The sequence below is a fragment of the Olea europaea genome, chromosome 22, assembly GCF_002742605.1.
Source record: "Olea europaea var. sylvestris chromosome 22, O_europaea_v1, whole genome shotgun sequence".
NCBI lineage: Eukaryota > Viridiplantae > Streptophyta > Magnoliopsida > Lamiales > Oleaceae > Olea > Olea europaea.
The window spans coordinates 11134603-11157667 of NC_036258.1; the positions used below are offsets into that span (position 1 = coordinate 11134603).

Here is a 23065-nt window from a genome sequence, read left to right on the forward strand (position 1 = left end):
GAGATGGTTATTGTGAAGTTTATATAGTACGAAAATTCTATGCTAACCTAATGTCTGGAGCTATGCCACACTGTTTTTGGTGATGATAATCTAGAAAATTCCAATTGAAGTTGCTTATGCACAATCATAGTGCAAGTCTTAAAAATTCAATCAAGCAACAAACTGTGTCTACTAGTGAAGATCTATGACTATTACTGGCTGTTTCTCGTGGCATTCAAGTTAATTTATGCAGAATGGAACTAGAGATGATCATTTGTGTTGACTATTCCATTAACCAAAGGTTCAATTATGCTCGATTAATAACTATACTATTGGTTAAATGAAATGTTGGCTTGTAGACTGAAAGATTTGAATTCACGCATACAAATTCTTTCATTTGAAAACAAAACCTTGTCCACATGAAGTTTAAGTATGTTAATAGAGAGAGTAGGCATTGCCATCAGAGGAAACTACTCGATCTAGTGAAAAGGAATCCTCTACACAAGTACCGCCACTGTTATGGACAGACTACATGACTCAATTTAGTAAATTTCATATAGAAGCGCCAAATAACTTTATAAAGGATCCAACTTAAGAGACTTCCTAATGTTAGGAGGCAAGATAGGCGTTAAACTCCTAGGCCTAAAATTAAACAAATGTAGGTAGTTGAAGATGATAGGATGAGGAATAGAAAATTTAGGCATGAAAGGGGGCCTAGAAAAAATTGAAGGGACTTTGATGGAGTAGAGTACCCAGTAGTAGATGAAGCACTTGTTACGAAGTGTAGTAAGTTTGACAATTTGATGGGAAGTCTCAAATTTCACAACATTATTCATATGGAAAAACTAGAGAGGAAAAAAATAGAGAGTAAGAGATAAAATAAAGAGGTTGCTAAAAATATGAAAAGAATTGACCCACAGGAGGGAAAAAAAAAAGAAATTGAGAGTGAAAAAGAAAATAGGGAGATGGCTGAAGATAAAGAAAAAAGAGTAAATCCACAAGTGGGAAAACAAAAGTAAATAGGGCTCTTCCATGAAAAAAGAAAACAAATTTGAGAGGGCTTTAGTGAGGACTAAAAAACCCCTTCCTAAATTGGCTGTTTCTTTATTGCAAGGTTACAAAGACATGGTTCATGAGGACATGCCTATTCGGTTACAACAACCCATTAATGGCATTAAACAGCAAATTGAAGAGACAAACCACCATGATAGTTTACTAATGGTAACGTGTCATCATCCCATATCTAGGTTAGACGGAGTATATTGCAAGAGTCTAGATGGATATTATATATATTTGAAATGTGTCGTGGATGTTTTAAAGCGTAAAATATTCGTCAATCTTGAGTTCCATAACTATTTTGGGGCAAATTTAAGGGTTAAGTTAGGAACATAAATAATCTCTTCCACTTCATATCACACTTTGACATTATGTATCCTTATAATCCACTAACTTTATTGGATTTAATTTCTTTACATGTTGAAAGTCAAAGTTTAGGTAGAAAGAAGGGGATGACCATGCATCTCAAGCATTTGGAAGATGTTGAGGCATGTACTATTTGATCCGGGTGATTGAATTAGAAACAAGAAACAATTTCTTGAATTTCTTGTTGGTGTTTTCTTTACATATTCCATCCCTTCTTTTCTTGAGTCTTTCTGGAGACAAAATCCTTCTTTAATCTTTTGATTAAAATTGAATTAGCTCCTTGAAGCATTTGCAAGAAAGGATTGAGAGGTAAAAGACATGAGTGTTGAGATTATTAGAGGGAAATGTCAAATTGAGTGATACATGTGTGACCACGTTAGTAAACAATAGTCTACATTATAGGATGTTGGAAAAGAAAAGATCTATATCTAGGGTGGAGAATAATAAACAATTCTTCATGGCAGTGCAACAAAATTTTATGGGGATGAATGTGATGTGGGTGGAATTTAAGTATGAATTTGAAGTCAAACTTTTCTCAATTTAGCTTTTTTCTTCACAGCTAAATGGTATCTTTTCTCAATTGGTAAAGGAATTAAATCCAATGCTGTTAATGAATTAAAACCATACACAATTTCCAAAGGCATTTAGAAGTAGTTGAATGCATGGCCATATATGCAAATTCTATAAATGGTAAACGATTCTCCCAACTTTTCAAATTCTTATTGATAATAGTGTGCAAGAGTTGACTTAATGTTCTATTAACTACTTTAGTTTGTCCACCTATTTATGGGTGACAAGTAGTAGAATTTCTTGCTTCCCAACTTAGCCCACAAAACCTTCCAATCGTGACTAAGAAAACTCACAGTACTCCTAAGTACCATGGAGTCGCACTATTTCTCTAAAGAATAATCAGCTATGTTCGTGGTATCATTTGTTTTATGACATGGAATGAAGCGTGCCATCTTATTAAACCTATCCACTACCAAAAGTTATGATCTCTACCGTTTTTAGTGCTATGCTCAAGTTTCACTAGGACCAGGCAAGGATGTGTACAAACCTTATGGTAAAAACCTTAGACTTAACCTTTTTACATGTAATGTATCTACTATAAATGCGATTAAGATAATTTTTTCATACTATGCCAATAAAAATGCTCATGCAACATCTCCAAGATTTTGTCAATGCCAAAAAAACTCATTAGACCCCTACCATGTGCTTTACGCACATATAAATTATTAAATACATTCTCTTTCTCAATGTCCCAATTGAATCCAACACTTTTTTCATAATCTTGGTGAGTGGTGTGACAAGTGTTTTGGACTTTAACAAAATTCTCATGAAAATTAGCTAAACGTACAATTTTTAAGTTAACATAAAGTTGCTATTGCTTCAAGACAACAATCATAGATCTAAAATGCTCGATATGTTCATCTAGATTTTTAATATACACTAGGATGTCATCAAAGTAAATTACTATGAATTTACCTAGGGATGTAGGTGAAACAATGGTTCATTAATCTCATGAAATAGTAGGTGCATTAGTAAGTCCAAATGGTATAACTAACCACTCATTCAAACCATATTTAGTCTTAAAGACATTTTCAATTCATCTTCTCTTCCATCCTAATTCGGTGATATCCATTTTTAAGATCTATTTAATCAATGATACATGATCCATGTAACTCATCAAGCATACAAACGTTACTACTTATGATGACGATAGTTTACCATTGTATGGTTGAACACCTGCGATCAATTCACATTCTCCCACTATGTGAAGCACATAGTGGGAGCATAATGGGAATTTTTGTATTAAGAAAAACTTAAAAATGTTGCATGAGCATCTTTATTGGTTTACGACGAGAAGATATGTGAATTGTATTTGTAATGTTGTAAAAAAGCTAAATCTAAGGTTTTTATCACAAGAATTTTATACACCCTTACCTGTTCCTAGTGACCCATAGGCTGATGTGTCTATGGACTTTGTATTGGGGCTGCCTAGGAATAAAAGGGGTAGAGATTCTATATTCGTAGTGATGGACAGGTTTAATAAGATAGCACATTTCATTCCATGTCATAAAACAGATGATGCGACATAGCTGATTTATTCCTTAGAGAGATAGTGAAACTCCATTGTATACCTAGGAGTATAGTGTTAGGTGGGTGTGTTAAGTTTCATAGCCACTTATAGAGTGTTTATGGGGTAAGATGGGATCTAAACTTCTATTTTCTACTACATGTCATGAACAAATAGATGGACAAAACGAGGTTATTCATCTAATAATAACTCAACTATAATCAAAAAAAAATTGAAAAGTTCGGAGGATTGTTTGCATTTATTAGAGCCCATTCTACTACTTATTTAATGCCTTTTGAAATTGTGTATATTTTTTTAACAGCGTGTAACCTCATTGATAAAATCCAATACTTCCCATAGTTATAGTTGTTTAATGATTCAATACACTACATACCAGTTAACCTAATTTTCATTGTAATGTAGATCAATGTAAAATTCACCACCTAGGTCGGGAAGTTCGAAGACATTAACCACACACGACTTAAACATCATGATCTGATGTATTATAAAAAAAGAAAGCAATTATGAACAATCCAAGCAAATGCAAATGGCAATGTAGATAGCATGAATTATATTGGCCAAGTACAATGTGAAGTTTGGGGTAAATAACATTTGTTTATTGTACAGTGAATAAAGCATATACAGAACTCAAACAATCCTAATTAACTCATAGAACATTGAGAAAATGCTAAACAGATATAGTTCCAATCAAAATGAAAAACTAAAATCGTCAAGCAATTTTTTAACCATGTGGTAATGTCTATGATACAATGTTAATGTCGTTTGCTCTCGGGTTTTGAAAATTAAAGGCTCACACACGCAACTCCATCAAGTGATGCGTTACCATCATTTTCGGCTAGCCTATGTAGCTTGGATGAGTCCTTGCCTCCTTGATCTTTTTTTGCTCCTGACCTTATTCAGCCCCTAAGAGCATGTAAAGAATTTTTTTCTAGCTTGCCCTCCTTGATACTCATCATCTTCACTAAGAAAGAGATGATCATGATAAAAATGATCGGGGTTGAATTGTTAAAGATTATGGACTACAAAATTCATTATCACCCAAAGGCTAATGTTATAACTAACGTCCTGAGTCAGAAAGTTGAACATTCATTTGAATTATTAAGGCAGAGAAAGGTATAGAGAGAAGGGAAAGGGTTTCTCCATGGATAAGGACAAGATTTTGTATTATCAAAGAAGCTTGTGTGTACAGGACTTCAAGGCATCGAAAAAGGAAATATTAGAGGCAGCTCACTCCGCTCATTATTTAATACATCCAGGAGGGTACATATAAGGTGCTCAAGACGGTATTTTGCTAGAAGGCATGAAAAGGAATATAGAAGAGTGTGTTGAAATGCATTTAGTATATCAACGAGTAAAGGCTGAACACCAACGATCGTCAAAGTTACTTGAATAGTTACAAGTTTCAAAATGGAAGTAGGAACATGTAACGATGGACTTTGCGATCGATAAACGAAAGATTTTGGTAAAGAATCAATGAGCAGATAGTTCAAGTTATTGAGAAAATTTAAGCCAGTATGGAAATTGTGCAAGATAGATTGAAGAGTTATGTTGACAAAAAAAGAAAAAAGGAATAAAGTTTTTGGTAGGTGACGAGGAACAAAGTTGGAATTATAAAAGGAGTGTTCCATTTTGGAAAGAAGAGTAAGTTGCGACTAAGGTCCATTGGCCAGTTTAAAATCTTGCAACGCATTGAGAATGTCGCATAACGTTTGGCTTTACTCCCAAAACTTGCCACTTTGCACTTCCATGTGTCAATGCTTAGAAAGGACATCCCCAATCCAAGTCATGTGGTCAACCATTACTCCATTGAGTTATAAGGGGTTTAGGCTATGAGGAAGTGTCAATTTACTTCATTAATCAGAATTTTCAAACACTAAGAAATAAGACGATAACCTTAGTAAAAGTGCCATAGCACAATCACTCGGTCAAGGAGGCAAATTGGGAGAAGTACAAATGCAAGCCAAGTATCCACAATGTAAATTTTTGGGGGATTGATTGTAACACTCTGTGCTTGTAGACCTAATTTTATTAATTTTTATTTGGCCAGTTTTGAAAAAAGAACGGATCAATATTTTAGCCTTGTCAGTCAAATTCCTAGATCTTCTATTCTATTTTCCTTTTAGGCTTGAGAAAATTTAAAGTTGTACAAGTTAAGCTCAAATTGTTGAAATTCAAAGAAATACAAAAAATTTTCTGTTATTTAATTATTTAATAATATATTTCTTTAAGATAGGTTTTGATAATTGAGATAATATTATGATTTTATCTCTTTTAATTATATTGAAATTTAAAATAGTTGAGATACTGTTTTGATTCTATCTCTTTTAAGTTAAAATTTTGATTTAATTTTAAGGATGATTAAGATATTGTTATTCTCTTTTAAATTAATCATCTTGTTCTCACTTTTATATAACTTTTATAATGAACTTATTACATATCCTATGTTGATGATGATATTATCTGTCTCAAGCAATGTTTTCAAAATTGGATTGGATCGAGCCAGTGAGAACTCGTGATTGCTCTGATTGTTGGTGAACACTATACTAATCTAAAATCAAGGAAAAGACTGCCTAACCAACACAAAAACTTGAAACCGTTGACCCGGTACCAGTTTTTCCATCTTTTTCGGCCTATATAATTGGCCTAGGGCTATAGAGGTAGAGGATGAAAAATTCCATCAAGCATAGAAAATGATTTGAAGAAAACAATTTTATTGAATAATAAAATTTTTTGATACAAAATATTGAGGAAATTGAAAATTACGAATAGATTCATAAAAGAAAATTTAGATTACAAGGAAATCTAAAGTTTCTTGAAGAAGATTTTCTCCTCCTAAAATCTCTTGCCGGAGTCTTAAATCTTGATCTCCTTTTAAAGTCTCTGAGCTTTGGAGTTGAAAATTTCATGAAATTGATTGAAAAATCTTTGATTGACAATGAATTCAATAATATCCATCCTTTTGAATATTTGTTGTCAGCCATGATTTTGAAATTTTGTAATGTTTTTCCAGCCTTTTGAATAATGGGAATCTATTCTAATAAAGTAACTTTGTTAAAGCTTTATCTTCTTTTGACAGTAGGTAGTGCTGGTAGGAAGAAAGTAGCAAACAGGTCTTCAAACCTGTTTGAGAAGAACTATCTGGAACTAATTTTCATTTCTTTGAAGTAGTTTTTGCTAAAGATGCAATTTTTCTGAAAAAATTGCTAATTCCTCTAGTGTTTTACATTGGTTGAACATAGCTATTAATTTTGATTTTTCTGTAAGGAAATCGGCATTTTTGTTTAATTCTTTCTTTGAGATTTTTGGGACGCCGATATTTCTTTGTTCTTGAATCAATGAATTTACTGCTTATGAACAACGTTTAGTTTCATGGAATCTCACCCACCATTTTACTTTGAATCTCCGAATAATTTTTTGAACTCTATATTTAGAACTTTGATCTTGATAAATGAAATAGCCCGAACAAAATATCCATGAGAGTTTCATATTGAATGTGAACTGGAATAAAACATTTTCTTAAGGCTTTAAAAAGAATTTTACCTCGTTTTTGAAGTGTACGAATCCTTGATGAGTGAAACAAACTAAAATTTTCTCATCAAGCCCAAAATAATCGAGCCAAATTTAAAACCATTTTAGAAAACTTGAATTACAATTTTAATTAAATAAAATGAACCAAGAATGAGTCACTGGTCTAATGTAAAATATATTATATTGGGAATCCTTGTGATCAAAATAATTTAAATGAGATTAAATTATTCATCTTTTGAGAAACACATTCTCTTTTCATTCCATGGCTATTGCCCCCCCAATCTTCTTCAAATGCATATTTTTGAAAAATCAATTGTTTTTGGATTTTGAGGATTTTTTCATGAGTTATGATAGTTTATCCAATTTTTATGAGGATAGCTTCATAAAATTCTCTGAATTTTTGATGTTATAATGCACGAATTGAAATTTTGGAGGAAAAATGTCTTGATGACATTCATTGGAAGATGATCCTTGAATGTAATAATCAATTGAAAATAAAGGTATTGTAGTCTTTTTACGACTACTTGTGCAATGGAGTTTCAGAGGAAGCCAGTGAATTTTTTCGTTTTTTGTTTTTGAAATATCATTCTCTTTCTTTGATAAGATATCTCCCCAATTCATTAACTCTCTTTTCTCATATATTTTATCCTCACAACTCTCTTTTTTTGTATAAAATCTCTTTTTTATGTCTTTCTATAAAACATCTTTTAAGGAAACTACAGTCTATTTTCAAAAATGATTTTTCTATTAGTTAAATCATCTTGAAATTTTGAGATCACTATAGATAAAATTTTCTTTTTGATATCCACACTCCACTATGAAACCTAACCAACTGTTTTTTATTTAACTCTTTTGGAGTCTATTTTAACACTCCACCTACCCAATGTCAGACACATCAATCTGATCAATAATAGAGGGTCAAGGATTGAAAGACAAGGAACATTTTTGACTACTAGCTTGACTTTTTGGAAGGCGAAAGTATGATTATTACTCCATTGATATTTCTACAGCCTTCCAAAAAGAGGGACAAAGATTTGACATATACTATTGACATAATCGGAATTGTTGATAGAGCCTAAAAAGCACTGTAAATTTGTTTTATCTAGAGTTTCATTTGGAGATTTATCAACAAATTCTGGACTTCTTTGAATTGGTGTAAGTGTTCCTAGGTGTATGAAATGACCTAAATACCTTATGCATGTTTGATAAAGTACAACTTTCTTTGCAAAGGCTGCTAATCCATTGTTCTTAATAACATGAATGAATGTTCTTAATAACATGATCATTATATTGTTTTAAACTTTTTGAATATATTAAAACATCATTAATGTAGACAATAATAAAATTTTAATAAGGATTAAAAATATCGTTCATAATTTTTTGAAGAAGCATTTTTTAGTCCAAAAGGCATGACATTCTATTCATATTGACCAAATGAAACATTAAAAACAGTTTTGTATCTATCTTATTTTTTTAATTTGGATATGCCAAAACCCAAATTTCATATTAAATTTGAAGAAGATAATAGCTTTGAGTAATTTGTTTAACAGATCTTTCTTTTGAGGTAATGGAATCAAATCCATTGAAAAGCTTTATTGAGGGGTTTGTAATTGATAATAAGTCTTGGAGCACCTCATTCAATTTCAACGGAATTATTGACATATAAGGTTGAACAACTCCAAGAAGATTTACTCAGCCTAATAAGTTTCTTTTCAAGTAAATCATTGATCTCTTTATTTAAAGAAATCAAGTCATTCCTTGTTTATTTGAATAGGATGAGATTTTGTAGGAATTATTGACTCGTTAAAATCAGGAATATAAGAAAGATTAATATTCCCTTTGAAAAATATTTCAATTTCAATTTGATTTTGAAAATAAAAAATTATTTCTTTAATTGAAGGATTTTGTAATTGTTCTTCAATTCTTTAAAATTTAATTTCTTTTTTAAGAAATTGAATATGATTTTTCTTGAAATTAGTATTATTAAAATTTTTGAAATTAACATCTTTAAATGAAGGAGGATTTGTAAAGTTAAATAGGATTTCTTGATCATAAATTTTTGTAGAAATACTTTTTAAAAAAGCTAGAAAAGGACAAATTCGAACTATAAAAGGTGTATCAAGATTTACTTCTTGATCCAAATCTTTTACAGAATAAAATATATTTTTGAAGCAAATATTTGAATTACAAACATGAGCTTTTGAAAGTTTATATTGAATATTAAGTTTCTTACGACTGTCCACTTGCACCAAATAGATGATGCTCATTAGTTTTTTCATAATATTTGGTAAGAAAGCCTTGTACAATTTTGATCTTTTCCTAAGTCAATGAGGACTCTAGAAGCAAATTTATATCCTTTATTGACTGTAGTCAGAGGCTTCTTGATGTTGATAAACATTTTCCAGATTCTACTCAAATTCTTCATCGGAGCTAGAACTGATTAAATTAAGAAGTTCAAGTTTAATATCTAAATCTAGTAGAAGATCATTATCCTTTCCCTTCATAGGACATTTATTTGAATAATTAGTGTTTGATTACACTTTCAATAGGTTAGATGATTTTGAATTTTTATATATTTTTTTCTCTGAAAACTTTATTTTTGAAAATTTTGAAGGATAAGATTTTTCCTTTTGAAAATATCTTTTTCTTTCTCTCATATAAGAAGGAAAAGTTTACTTTTTCAATTTTGAGGAAGGAGAAATGATTTTCTCAAAACAATATTATTCACAAAATGATCCAAGTTCTTTTTGACTTTCTGAGTTTAGTTTGCCTTAAGTTTGAGATCAATACATAATGCTAATCCTTCCTTATTGATAAATTAATAATTTCATCCTAAGTTAGAATAGAATGTGGAATGGTATCATTATATTGAAGTTTAATTGAATTTCTAACTCTTTCTGCAAAGAGTTTATGAAGTCCAAAAATAAATCATTCTTTGCAAAAAGATTTATTACAGTCTTCACGAATTAAAACTTTTGTCATAAACATATCTTTATACCATCGAAAATCATGAAGTTTTGGATAAGTAAAATTCATAAGAATCTCAGGAGATCTTTCGTGAAGTAAATTAGGAATTCCAATGAAATATTTGAGAATTTATTTTTTGAAGATTCTAATTTTGAAATTTGTTTTGCAAGTTCTCGTTAAATTCTAGATTCGCTAGACAGATTGTCTTTACCCAGTTTTGGAACAAATTTTGACTCTATAGGTTTGAAAATAAGGGGTTGCTTTTCATCTTTCTTAGATGAAGAAGCCTCGGAATCAGAATTAGCTTCGATTCTGGATAATTGAAAACACATAGATTGAAGAACAATAATAGTATAATTGTTCTGAGATTGAATATTTTTTTTTTTATATCTTTTGCCGTAGTATCAGATTCCTCTGATCTATTAGCTAGGAGTTATCTAATAGGGGACGTAATTATTTCAGTGTTTTTATGGGAAACAACTATTTCTTGCATTGGAGAATGTTCATATTGAAAATTTTGACTAGAAGAGTTTTCCATATCTGTTTATTGACATAGCTATTTTGAATAGAAGTGTTTGAAATTCTTTTGCCAAATACTTTGAAACATGCTCATTCATAAAAACTTATATCTTCAGGAAAATCATAACATTCTTCCCATGAAGATTTAATTTCATCTTTTGGAAACATTGATAAAAATGTTTTACGAAAACATTTGACTGAAAGAGTTTGATCAGCTTTAAATTCATTTTTTGTCTATCTATTATAGAAAAAATAACATTACATTGTTGATCTAACCTTCAGCAGGATTCGAAAGCATATCAGATAAAGTTGGTGAACCAGGTCTATTCAGATATGACTTTATAAGATGCACGTTGAGTTATTGGAATGTTTCGAGTAAAATCAACTCCTTCAAATTTATCAGAAGAAGATGAAAATCGAGAATTTTGAAAGAAGTTCTCAGATCTATTTTCAGATCTAGAAGAATCAAGTATTTGAAGATTATTTGAAGATGAGCCTCTGTCGAAAACAGCTTTGACATTTCCATCAGGGAAAGAAATAATTTGACCAATTGATCTCGTAAGAGCAGGAATTAGAGTTTGAGCATTTTCAAAATTTCATCCAAGTCCTCTACATTGAAGATTCCATGGTATCCTTTTAGGAATCGTGGCGTTTGAATGAAAGATGATTGATCTCCACAAGAAGATTTTTTTCTCTAGGAGATGAGTGAATAGCCCCAATATTGAGTTGAGTATTTGTCTCTGAAAATCCCATTAGTATTTTCGTAATTTCTTTCTAGTATGATTCGCCATTCAAAGTGAATTAGAAATCTAACTCAAAGGGTTACAATTCTTCTAGAAATATCATATTTCGAATTCAAACATTTAATTTGCAAAAAATGGTTCTCAATCTGAAGCTAGAAATTGATTTGTGAAAATTCTTTGACTATTTCACTCCACTGAATTCTAGTTGCATCCAACTAATCTCTGGTGTGATCTTCAAATCCTTAAAAACTAATCACACCAGAGATTAGTTGGATGCAACTAGAATTCAGTGGAATGAAATAGTCAAAGAATTTTCACAAATCAATTTCTAGCTTCAGATTGAGAACCATTTTTTGCATAGTAAATGTTTGAATTCGAAATATGAAATTTCTAGAAGAATTGTAACCCTTTGAGTTAGATTTCTAATTCACTTTGAATAGCCAATCATACTAGAAAGAAATTACAAAAATACTAATGGAATTTTCAGAGACAAAAATACTCAACTCAATATTGGAGCTATTCACTCATCTCCTAGAGAAGAAAATCTTCTTGTGGAGATCAATCCTCTTTCATTCAAACGCCATGATTCCTAAAAGGATACAATGGAATCTTCAATGTAGAGGACTTGGATGAAATTTTGAAAATGTTCAAACTCTAATTCCTGCTCTTACGAGATCAATTGGTCAAATTATTTCATTCCCTAATGGAAATGTCAAAGTTGTTTTTGATAGAGGCTCATCTTCAAATAATCTTCAAATACTTGATTCTTCTAGATCTAAAAATAGATCTGAGAACTTCTTTCAAAATTCTCGATTTTCATCTTCTTCTGATAAATTTAAAGGAGTTGATTTTACTCCAAACATTCCAAAAACTCAATGTGCATCATATAAAGATGAATCGGAATAGACCTGGTTCGCCAACTTTATCTGATATGCTTTCGAATCCTGCTAAAAGGTTAGATCAACAATGTAATGTTATTTCTTCTATAATAGATAGAGAAAAAATGAATTTAAAGCTGATCAAACTCTTTCAGTCAAATGTTTTCGTACAACTTTTTTTATCAATGTTTCCAAAAGATGAAATTAAATCTTCATGGGAAGAATTTTATGATTTTCGTGAAGATATAAGTTTTTATGAATGAGCATGTTTCAAAGTATTTGGCAAAAGAATTTCAAAAACTTCCATTCAAAATATCTATGTCAATAAACAAATATGGAAAACTCTTCTAGTCAAAAATTTCAATATGAACATTCTCCAACGCAAGAAATAGTTGTTTCCCATAGAAACATCGAAATAATTGCGTCCCCTATTAGATAACTCCTAGCTGATAGATCAGAGGAATATGATACTAAGGCAAAAGATATAAAAAATATTCAATCTCAAAACAATTATACCATTATTGTTCTTCAATCTATGTGTTCTCAATTATCTAGAATCGAAGCTAATTCTGATTCCGAGGCTTCTTCATCTAAGAAAGATGAAAAGAAATGCCCTTCAGGTCCCCAACTTTCTCCAAATGAAGAACAATATCATGGGATCCAAGGGAGTGCTGTAAGATTATTTTTATTTCTGTTCAATTGTTTTCAAATTGTGGTCACAGTTCACTTAGTACTGGTCATAGTTCAATTCTCATGGTCACAGGCATCTTTTATAAGGTCATATTTAACTATTTATCTTAATCATGTTTACAGGTGCTTCACGATTTGAATGCACAACTTTCAGAACTTAAGTCACAGAATAAAGTATTAACCGTGGAGATGGACGCCATCAAGTCATAGATGTAGAGCCTCAACTCTGATCAGGCAAAAAAGATGTCTGAAATCATCCTAATACAAGACAGTTAAAACATGACATGATCGAGATTAGGACGAACATGCAATTCCTGTCTGAATTCATGACTGCAATGATCTCAAGCTCCATGGATGAGATATTAAGGCGATTCAATGATAGGAAAGGTTGTCCAGTTAATGAGTATGAAGACACGGAAGTTGCTGTCGAAGGATTCGAGAAGATCGACGAGGTAGGTACATGATATGTTCAATCTATCTATCACTGAACATAGTTACAGATTTCATGTCTGAAATTCTCCAATTTCACATTCAGGTGAAAAAACTGCAACATGTTGTCGACAGGAAAGGGAAGGGGAAGGTCGACCCAACTGAAGATGTTGCCTTTCCAAGTAGTCTTGAATCGCCATCATTTGACCTGGGTATCGAATACACACAACCAGATGATTTGGAGTCTTCAGAAATTCAAAAGCAAGTAGATGCTGTCATATCTGATGTGATCACAGCATCCCAAAATGTTGATGAAGAGGTATTCAAATTATTTTTTTTTAGTGTCATATGCTAGTCACACAATGTGTACATCGAATTTATGTAAACTAAATGTGACCTTTACAAGTCACAGGGATCACCAACTACAGAAGCGGCATCTGCATTACCAGTTAAGCGGGCTTCAAGGCCTGCGAGGATACTGCGATCCCCATTTGTTGTTAGGAAAGGAAAGGTACTGCGGCATGACGGTAATGTTATTGTATTTGAAAATTATAAAGATCATGTTGATGAAGCTGATAAATCAGCATTCTTGGGTTGGTTTCAGAGAGGGCATAAACCCAAAAATAGGCATGTACATGTTTCTTATATTTTCAAATACACTGGTCACACAATTACAGTATCTTGACAGTCAACTTTTGGCAACAGGAAAAAGTTTAATGAGCAAGATGACCAAATCAAACCAGCCTTTAGTATTGGCTTATACCCTGTCGATCACAAGACATGGTTCTATCAGTTGATAAATGCAGAAACGTCTTTAAGCGGCTCGGTATGGTAACGCTTATCTATCTGTTCACTACACATTTCCTTGTTAACCAGTCACACAACATTAAGAACCTCATACAACACTATGCACATACTGCTGAGCAGCCCACTGCCATAGAGTCATAACTTTTCATGTTCAAACAGCACATGGATGCATGCTTCTACTATATTCGCCAGGTAGTAAAATTTGGGAAAGTAAAGTTAAGAGCTACAACGACGGACTCGTGGTTCCAGAACAAAATAAAAGATATATTTCCCGCTTTCCAAAAAGACCTTCAAGTTCTGTTGTCGGAGAGCAGCATGATTAAGGCTGTCACAGGTCGTTTGATATCCCTAAGCACATCTTGGGCCGATGTAGACAATGCGTTCATGCCACTCCTGCCCATGAACAAAGCTCACTAGATGCTAGGTCTGGTAGAATTTAGAAGTCATACTTTGATGCTGCTCAATTCAGCTGGAAAAACTTGTCGTGATTGGAATGTGCTGGAAGGTATTGAACCCTATGTGAAGGTATTGCCTGCTCTTATGAAAGCGTTGGGAATTTCCAAAAAAGACCCCGATTACAACGAATCTGAATGCAAGCAAATGAAGGTGACCATTGACAGTACCCTACCTCAGCAGACGAATGGGTAAGTATGTGACCAACTACAGCAGTATAACTTGTAAATTAATTAATTCATAACATACTATAATGTGTGCTTTTACAGTCATGATTGCGGGGTGTTCGTGATATTGTATGCATTGTATATCCTCCGTGATGGCAGATGTGCTATTCCCCATAAGTTCGATGCTACAAAATGTAGAATTGATATCACCTCATTACTCTACAAACACCGAGAACCTTACGTGAAGAAGGTGAGGCAGGCTTTTAAAAGGGAGGGGATTGTAATAGAATGACAATTATGAAAATATTTGTAAATGAGTTTTATGCTTCAGTTGGTAGCATTTTATATTTCTTTCAAGCAATGGAGGTGTTTGTACATGATACTGTCATGTGGATGTGAATATGCTTTTGCAATACATGGGTGCCCCAACCTTCATTTGTTAATATGTTGTTGCTTGGATACACGGTTGTGCTTTTGGTATATGATTTATTTTTTAATGCCGTGTGTAAATTAGTTCACATATCAATAGTACCAGGTCACAGATTTAATATTACATTTTGTGGGAGTTACTTTGGCATGACATATTTCGATAACAGGTCACATGTGATATACATAGCAAGTCACGAATTTAGCACGCATAATATATGATGCAAAGATCAGGTCACAGGTCGTACTGTACCTCGAACATTAGGTCACAGTACCAGGTCACTGATTTAGTATTGCTTTTGGTCGACGTTTCAGTTTGTCATTACATATGTTAATAACAAGTCACATAGTAAATAATAGGTCACATACCTGGCCACTGATTTGGTTGTGATTTTGGTCACAGTTTTTGTTTGCTATGGCATATGTCAAGAACAGGTCACATATCAATTACAATAGCCTGTCAAGAGTTGATCACAGTTCATTTTATTTATGGAATTTGTGACCTGGACATATATTTGTTCTCCACCACGTTTAGGCCACATTTCATGCCTTTAAGTGAATTAATGGTCACAATTCAAATATATTGCTGTGTATGGAATCTATAATCATAAATTTACAAAACTCTATGTTCAACTGAATAAAAAGTGCAGATGTAATTCATTTATCATTTATTACCTTACTATTTACAAATTATTTGTCAATTGATCAATTGAAACACATGTCTACATGTTGGTATGCTAAAAAGAATTCAAGAATGCGACCTAACTTTGATAAGTCTTTATCATGTATTGACTTCCTATCAACCGTTCTTACTTAATGAGACCAAACTTGAGCACCTCCTGGGGTTGTGACCATGTACACCACAACGTCCACATCTTACTTATGGTTTTCCTTCCCTAGATAATCTCTTCCTCTTCTCAGTAGGTCTTCCAGAACTCCGCTTTTGGTTAGGAGCTAAAACAATTTGGAATTCTACTTCATCGGGCACTCTCCACTCGTCTGGATTTCTAACAGGATATACCGAACTTTCGTAAGCATTTACATATGCATCCTTTGTGTAATAATAGGAACAGTAAGAATATGCATCCCTTTTCGTATGTGCGATTACAGCCAATGCATGTGGACAAGGCATCAAATCGACCTGCAGGATCCTGCAAGTGCATGTACGTTGCTCAATGTCAACAACAAATGTGGACCTTTCATCGCTCACGGAGAACACTGTTTGGTTGGAAGGAGATACCTGTGAGAGTGTAATAGCACCAATGTTATGTGTTAGTTTAAACTCAAAAAAGAATAGGTCACAGACATTCATATCTTAGTGCACAATGGTATGTTCAGGTCACAGGACTTCATACTCAGGTCACAGGTTTAGCACTAACATACAAATTATATATCACGACAAAGTACATAGCGTCACATACGTAAATTAGTGGTCACATGAAATTAATATTTGGACACATAAGCACATACGTACATTCCATGTCACAGACACCTATGATATAATCACATGCATATTTCTGTTTAGTCCACATACACAAACTTCAAGATACATAAGAACCTTACCCTCAAGTTCCTTAATTCTGAACTCATTCTCCTCATGACGCTCTCGAACTTGCTAGTCAACATCGTGAAAGTTCCATGCGCTTCGTCTCTATGTTTATAGAACCAATTTTGTACTGTTTGTTGCAATGACTCCAGCAAGAATACAATGGGGTAATTCTTAGCTGCCTTTGTGATCGCGTTTACTGATTCTACAATGTTTGATGTCATTGTAGAGTATCTATTTGCCGACATATGTATTCGTGACCACTTTTCAGGGCCTACTTCATCCTGCCAAAATATATCGTAGTATGAGAATAGTATAAAAGGATATATGTGACCACTTCACTGCATGTGATAATGCAGTACTGTAGTTAGTACAGTACCAGGTAATCACGAATCTTATCATTCATTGTGTCCAGTTGTTGCATGTTGTATTCAAATTCTTCTAATGTGTAAGCCCGGACAGCCGAATTGAAAGCCTGCGTAATATTTTGCCCTGATTTCCCATAATATGATTTGAGATTCTGCAGCAAATGGTACGAGCAGATACCATGGCAACTTTCCGGATGCAGCTGTTCTATTGCTTTCTTTATACTGCCATGACGGTCCGATACAAAACACAATCCTTCTCTATGCCCATATGCATTTTTCAGTTTCTCCAAAAACCATCTCCAAGATTTGTCGTTCTCATTAGGCCATTATTTGCATCCTGTGTACATGCTGTGAATAGAGTACCTTCGTAATGACCATTCAAATAAGTACCATCAACGACAATTACGAGCCTACAATGTTGCTACCCCTGTATTGATGCACCGAGTGCCATAAAACAGTACTTGAACCTATTGTGACTATTGACCTCCAACTCTGTGACCGTACCAGGATTTCTTTGTCAAACCATGTAGAAGAAACTTGGTATCCTACCGAATGATTCCGTCGAATCATCCCTAATCATCTTCAATGTTTGTTCACGGGACCTTCAAGCTTTTGAGTAACTCAAATATACTCCAAACGTATGTAGCATATCACTGCATATGTCCTTTGGTGTGTATATGATGCCAGCCGATGTGTACTTGTACTTGATGCTAGATGACACAATTGCAGTTGATACTTGTCTGTGTGACCCCAACACCACATTTGATGCACATGTGTGACTGCCAATCTTTCGAATCTTAAATAGATTCGTTTTACCCCATTTTGACGATCGGCATATCCAAGTACATCCTTCATGAGAACACCTCACCACATATTCTTTCTTGTCGGATCGTTCAACCATAAACTCAAACATGTTTCGTATGGCAAAAAACGATAGGCTCAATTTTAAAATATCCTTATCATGGAAAATCCTGCCTTCTTCGACCTAAATAGCATCTGCTATAGAAACAATCGTGACTTCATTGTCACAAATGTGACCTAAATGTTTACTTGATGCTTCACAAATTTCTGTGGCCACATCCTGCAACGTATAAAGCTCACTGTTACGATAAGCATTATCTGTGACCATGTCGGACGGGTACTCTATTGCTGCATCAATTATGTCAATGATTAATGGGTATTTAGCTAGATCACGATCGACTTCTTTCAACAGAATGTATGCAAGCACGTTGCAGTCATTTTTTATCCTGATTGCAGGCAAATCGTCGTTGAGTATATACTTCAATGATACTGCTACCTTGATCGAATCCAAGCTGAACTCTGACATAATCATGTTTATAAGGTTTATATAACTGCATCCACGGTCTACCAACACCAAAGCTGACTGAGATCCATGCAACAAACATACGTGCAAGTACACCATTTCTGCAAAATTGAACTTCAAAGCATCACATTCTCGATGGTTAATTTAATACTGTGCATACAGTTTTATTTTAAGAATTTATGCAATAACATGAAGTCACTACTGACACGAAAAATGCAGGTCACATTTGGCGACACACAGGTCACATCTCATGAACAAAATTGGTTTCATTCTCTTCTCCAATTCACTCTTCTCCAATCTGCTCACACGTTCACTTATGTGACATGCGTACGAATACTGTTGTGTCGAGTGGTCATATTTTGGTCAAATATTGGATCATATTTTGGTCAAACATCGGAATAGGTCACACACGGGTATGATCAGTGGTAATATAATATAACATGTCTTACAGATAATCAAAAATAAATTGAGGTCACATTTTTTTCACAGCAGTCACATTCAATCGACCACATTTGTTTTAGTGCTCACAGACATCCACAATCGATGCTACACTTGTCTACGACTGGTTACACTCAATTAAGTCACATCTCATGCATGTTGTTCATGTCCCACTGCACAATATTATTGAATTTGAGACATATGTGGCAACGATAGATACGGACGCTGGAAATTTGTGTACAGAAGAAATTTGGAACTAATCTGATGATGCTAATTGCGAAAAAGGAAGGAGTGCAATAATCGGACCAATACCTGGATTGATTTCTGCTATGCGAAAATGTCAATTTCTCCAAGACGATCCCAAATCTGTGATACAAAAATGTCAATGTCGATGAATTAGGGTTCTACAGTGTCCGGATTGAAATTACTCTGGATGTATTATTTTTGATGATGATTTTGTAGCGGTAGAGACGTTTTATTGATGGAAATGGTGTTAAGTATACACCTTATATATGAATTTTTCCCTTATTATCTATTTTAATTCTTGACTACGTAGCTAATTTCGTTCTTGCATTCTTGACAATCGACAATTCCATTATAATTAATTTTCTTTTCCACGACAAATTAAATATATCCTATTCAAGACCTAATCCTATTCCTAGTCCAAATTCATATGAATAAAATGCATTCAATTTCATAATTATCTCAAAGATTGCACATGTGTATCATCTTATTCCTAAAATTTATTGCACGTATGTTAATCATGCAATGTTCTAAACCTATTGTGTGCTTCCAAGCACTACAACAAGCAACCATATATTTAATTGACGATCAAGCAATCAAATAATAAAATTGTGCATGCAAGATTAATCAAGAATTGCAAGAATTTAACTAAATCACGTGTCTTGAATTAAAAAGTAACGGGTTTCATCTTCATCCAATACATGAGAAAAATTAGCCTAACATAAGATTGGAATTAAACACATAAAATTGGAAAGACACCACCAAGAAATTGACGGAACGTGATTAATATCCAAATTCTTGCGGAAATTGTTGATGGACTATTATACAAAGAATCTGAAATTCTTTCTTCGACTGCTTTCTGTCAGTCTCCAATTTTGTGCGTATGGTCAGCCCATTTCCTCCTCTAGTAGTGGCCCAATGCTATGTTTCTATGTGTATGTATATTGCAAATTCAGCCCAATCAACAGCTCCAATGTTTGTATAATTTCAACCAATTGCCAACCCCTTTTGTGGTTGTTTTGTCCCTCAATTTCCCAGCAAATTCTGTGCCCTTTTTCTCTCCAAATCGCTGGCCAATGTTATTTATGTGTGTGTGTGTGTGTATATATATTAACCAACAGTAGGTCAACCTTTGTTCTCTCTCCCTAGTCGCAATTCCTCTTTTTTTTTCTTTTTTTTTTTGTAGGTTTCTCTGCCAATATACCGGTGTATCTCTCTCTAATTCAGTCTCAAGTAGCCTCCTTTTATAGGGTTTAGTCTCCCAATTGAAGTGAAATTCCAATTGCTCTTCTTCTTTTTTTTTCCAGATGGCAGTCGCCTTTTTAGGGTGTATAAAATTCAACTAAATAAAGACCTTGATTCCAATTCCAACTCCAATGGAAGCCCAATTAATAAATTATATTTCTCCAAGTCATTCAACCTTTCAAATTAAAGCAATTAAATCCTTCAATTTTTAACACGTGGAGTTTGATCCCAAAATTGCAATTTTATCAAATTTTCGTCCTCTTTCCCTCCAGTTGCTTCCAATGAGTTTATCTCTAAAAACAAAAGAAAATTAACCTAAGTTAAATAAAAATTAATAATTTGATGACTTAAAAGATTAATAAATGTAGCCTAAATAAGTGCATAAATGACACGTATCACTTGTTCCATGCAACATAGACATTCAATCAAAATTAGGAAGAATGCACGAAAAAGGTGATAGTTCAAGTCCTATTATCAAATATGTATTCACATAGAAAAATACACACCAATTTTAGAAACTTCATGCAGTCTCCAAACAACTTTTGACATCTTCACCACAACCTAAATAAGAAGGATGCACAAAATTCCCCTTTACATGCATGCTTATACTTTTCATCTTTCATGCATCTATCAAAAAACTAGTCCTTGTGACTTGAAAAAGGAAACAGATTCACACGTATATGTAATAAATCCAGAAAACATACCTCAATCAAAAAAGTCTAATTTTTGTTCCCCAAGTAACACCTCATATTTTGTAATATTTGAAGGAACTTCTGTGAAAGCTAAGGATAAGCACGCTATGGAATACTAATTACTCGCCCCTCGTAAGTCATAACATTATATTCAAATATTCCAATAAACTAAGTGCATGTATGGCTTAGCTGAAATACTAAATAGATAGTTATAAACATGCATCTTTTGGAGTTGCCAAGAGACCAAAAATTTTAGCCAATTTTGACAAAAAAATAAAAAAAAGCCACAGAATAAAAAGGAGCCTTGCTTGTACAAGGAAGCAAAGTTAAACATTCTCATAGAAATTTGCCCCCAACAAGAAGAGTGTTTTATTATGACATTATAATTCCTAGAATCTATTTTCCCATTTCCCCATTTTACTTGTTTGAAGCAGTTTAAAAAACACCACCACAGTTTCCAAATGATGAGATTGGAGCAGTCAAACCAAAAAATGTATTGGCTGGCAACAGGGCATCTCATTGAAACCTTTATTTCCCTGTTCTCAAAAGTTCAAAATTATGGTCTAACAACCTTCGTTGACAACACTTTTGGGTATTCCTTATTTTGAGTATTCCGTTAAATTTCAATTATTCATGTTTGAGAATTTCTTGACTCTAAAGCTTTGTGTAAATATATAGATATCTGCCACGGTCATCCAATAAAGAACATCCAAAAATTAGGTTTAGTCCTTATATAAGTGTAGATGGCAATAATTTCTTCAGAACGCCAACTAGCCCACTCAAACCTAACCAATTTCTTGAAGAGAAAAGATGGCCTCCACGACAATTTGTCAATGTGAAAATATGACAAAATGGTTCCTATGTCTAACACAACAGCTGGACAATACAAGTCAAGCATCATATCAGAAACATGATAGACCTCCTATACACTTCACATACACAAGAAGAGGAAAGAATGAAGCAAGGCAACCAAGTCAATCGACATTCCAGAATATTCCACCAAGTCAGTAGTAATAGTGATAGTTTATGTCTATAAAATGTGATAGAGAGAAAGAGGAAAGGAGGCATTGTTTGAGTGAGTCTTATAGTTGGAGGGAATCCAGGTCTCTCGAAACACCTGGAGGTTGTAGTTTGTTATTCAGCTTCAATAGAATGTGAACTTCTAAATTCAATTCTTGCATTTAGCTTCATCATTACCCAATTTTCGTTCATTACTCATCGCAGCTTGAGTTTGACAGTTTCACTAGTTGGGACTATCTAATTGGTATTAGAGTGGTCGATTCATGGGGAGTATGTTGGAGAAGATGGTGATGTAACAGAAAGGAGAGTGAGCCGTTGATTCAAGGTTGGATTCATGTGGCTGACTTAACACACAGATATTCTATGGGGATAATTTAGATTTTCGTGGATGTTTGAGACAGAGCGATGCATGAACATGAATCGCAGCTTACCAAAGAGGGAAAGGTAGAGGCAGCAGTAGCTTGTTTCCTTGAAGAGGCTTGGGCATAGTTTCAAGAGATGGACGATCATTGTCCGATGCAGACCTCAGAAGAATTGAAGATGGTGTTGTCTCAATTCCGCGTGAATAACCTCTCTGGTCAAGAAGTGCCTACGGAACAGCATAAGAGTGTGGTACACAAGGAAACTTCAATTGCTGAACAATGGAGTCGATTGGAGGAGGAGAAGATGTTAGAGGTGAGACAGGTCACTGTAAATTGGCCGAACTAGGAGAAGAAATCCATAGCTGAACCGAAAAGGGAGAGAAAGGAAAAAGAGATTGCAGAGAACTCATCAGAGCCGACGAATATTGAAGACAGAGATGAATTTCGACCATCTCAGAAAGGACAAAGAGCAACCTCATCCGAAGTCACATTCGATTATGAAACTCCACCCACCCAAATCTAAGGAAATCAGAGCTATTATAGCTTCCAATAACCCGTGTGATGCTGGCAGCTTGGTTGCCCCTTTACAAACGCTGCCAAAGGAGCTATTGCAGAGGAATTTGGTTAATGGGTTGACATCCAAGTCACATGGTGATAACATAAGGCTACAATCTCATGGTTTGGGCCATATTATGAATTAAGCCCAAGGAGGGGAAGATGG

General features: G+C 33.8%; 1 protein-coding gene across 1 annotated transcript; it reads right to left on the reverse strand.

Annotated features, from left to right (window-relative positions):
- Positions 1-15986: 15986 nt before the first annotated feature.
- On the reverse strand, positions 15987-17590 carry LOC111371157. The gene is made up of 5 exons (XM_022993064.1): positions 17427-17590; positions 17032-17317; positions 16670-16936; positions 16581-16623; positions 15987-16420 (listed from the first exon to the last, which is right to left on the reverse strand). Exons 1-5 carry the CDS (start codon positions 17588-17590, stop codon positions 15987-15989), a joined length of 1194 nt encoding a protein of 397 aa, XP_022848832.1.
- Positions 17591-23065: the final 5475 nt, after the last annotated feature.

What these genes read in the sequence shown, in the direction of transcription:
- LOC111371157 (XM_022993064.1), bottom strand. Translation starts at nt 17,590, where the DNA reads ATGATTCGACGGAATCATTCGGTAGGATACCAAGTTTCTTCTACATGG. An exon ending in GGTAGCAACATTGTAGGCTC is followed by an intron (nt 17,318 to 17,426) that starts GTAATTGTCGTT and finishes CAAATCTTGGAG; the next exon opens with ATGGTTTTTGGAGAAACTGA. An exon ending in ATAAGATTCGTGATTACCTG is followed by an intron (nt 16,937 to 17,031) that starts GTACTGTACTAA and finishes ATATTTTGGCAG; the next exon opens with GATGAAGTAGGCCCTGAAAA.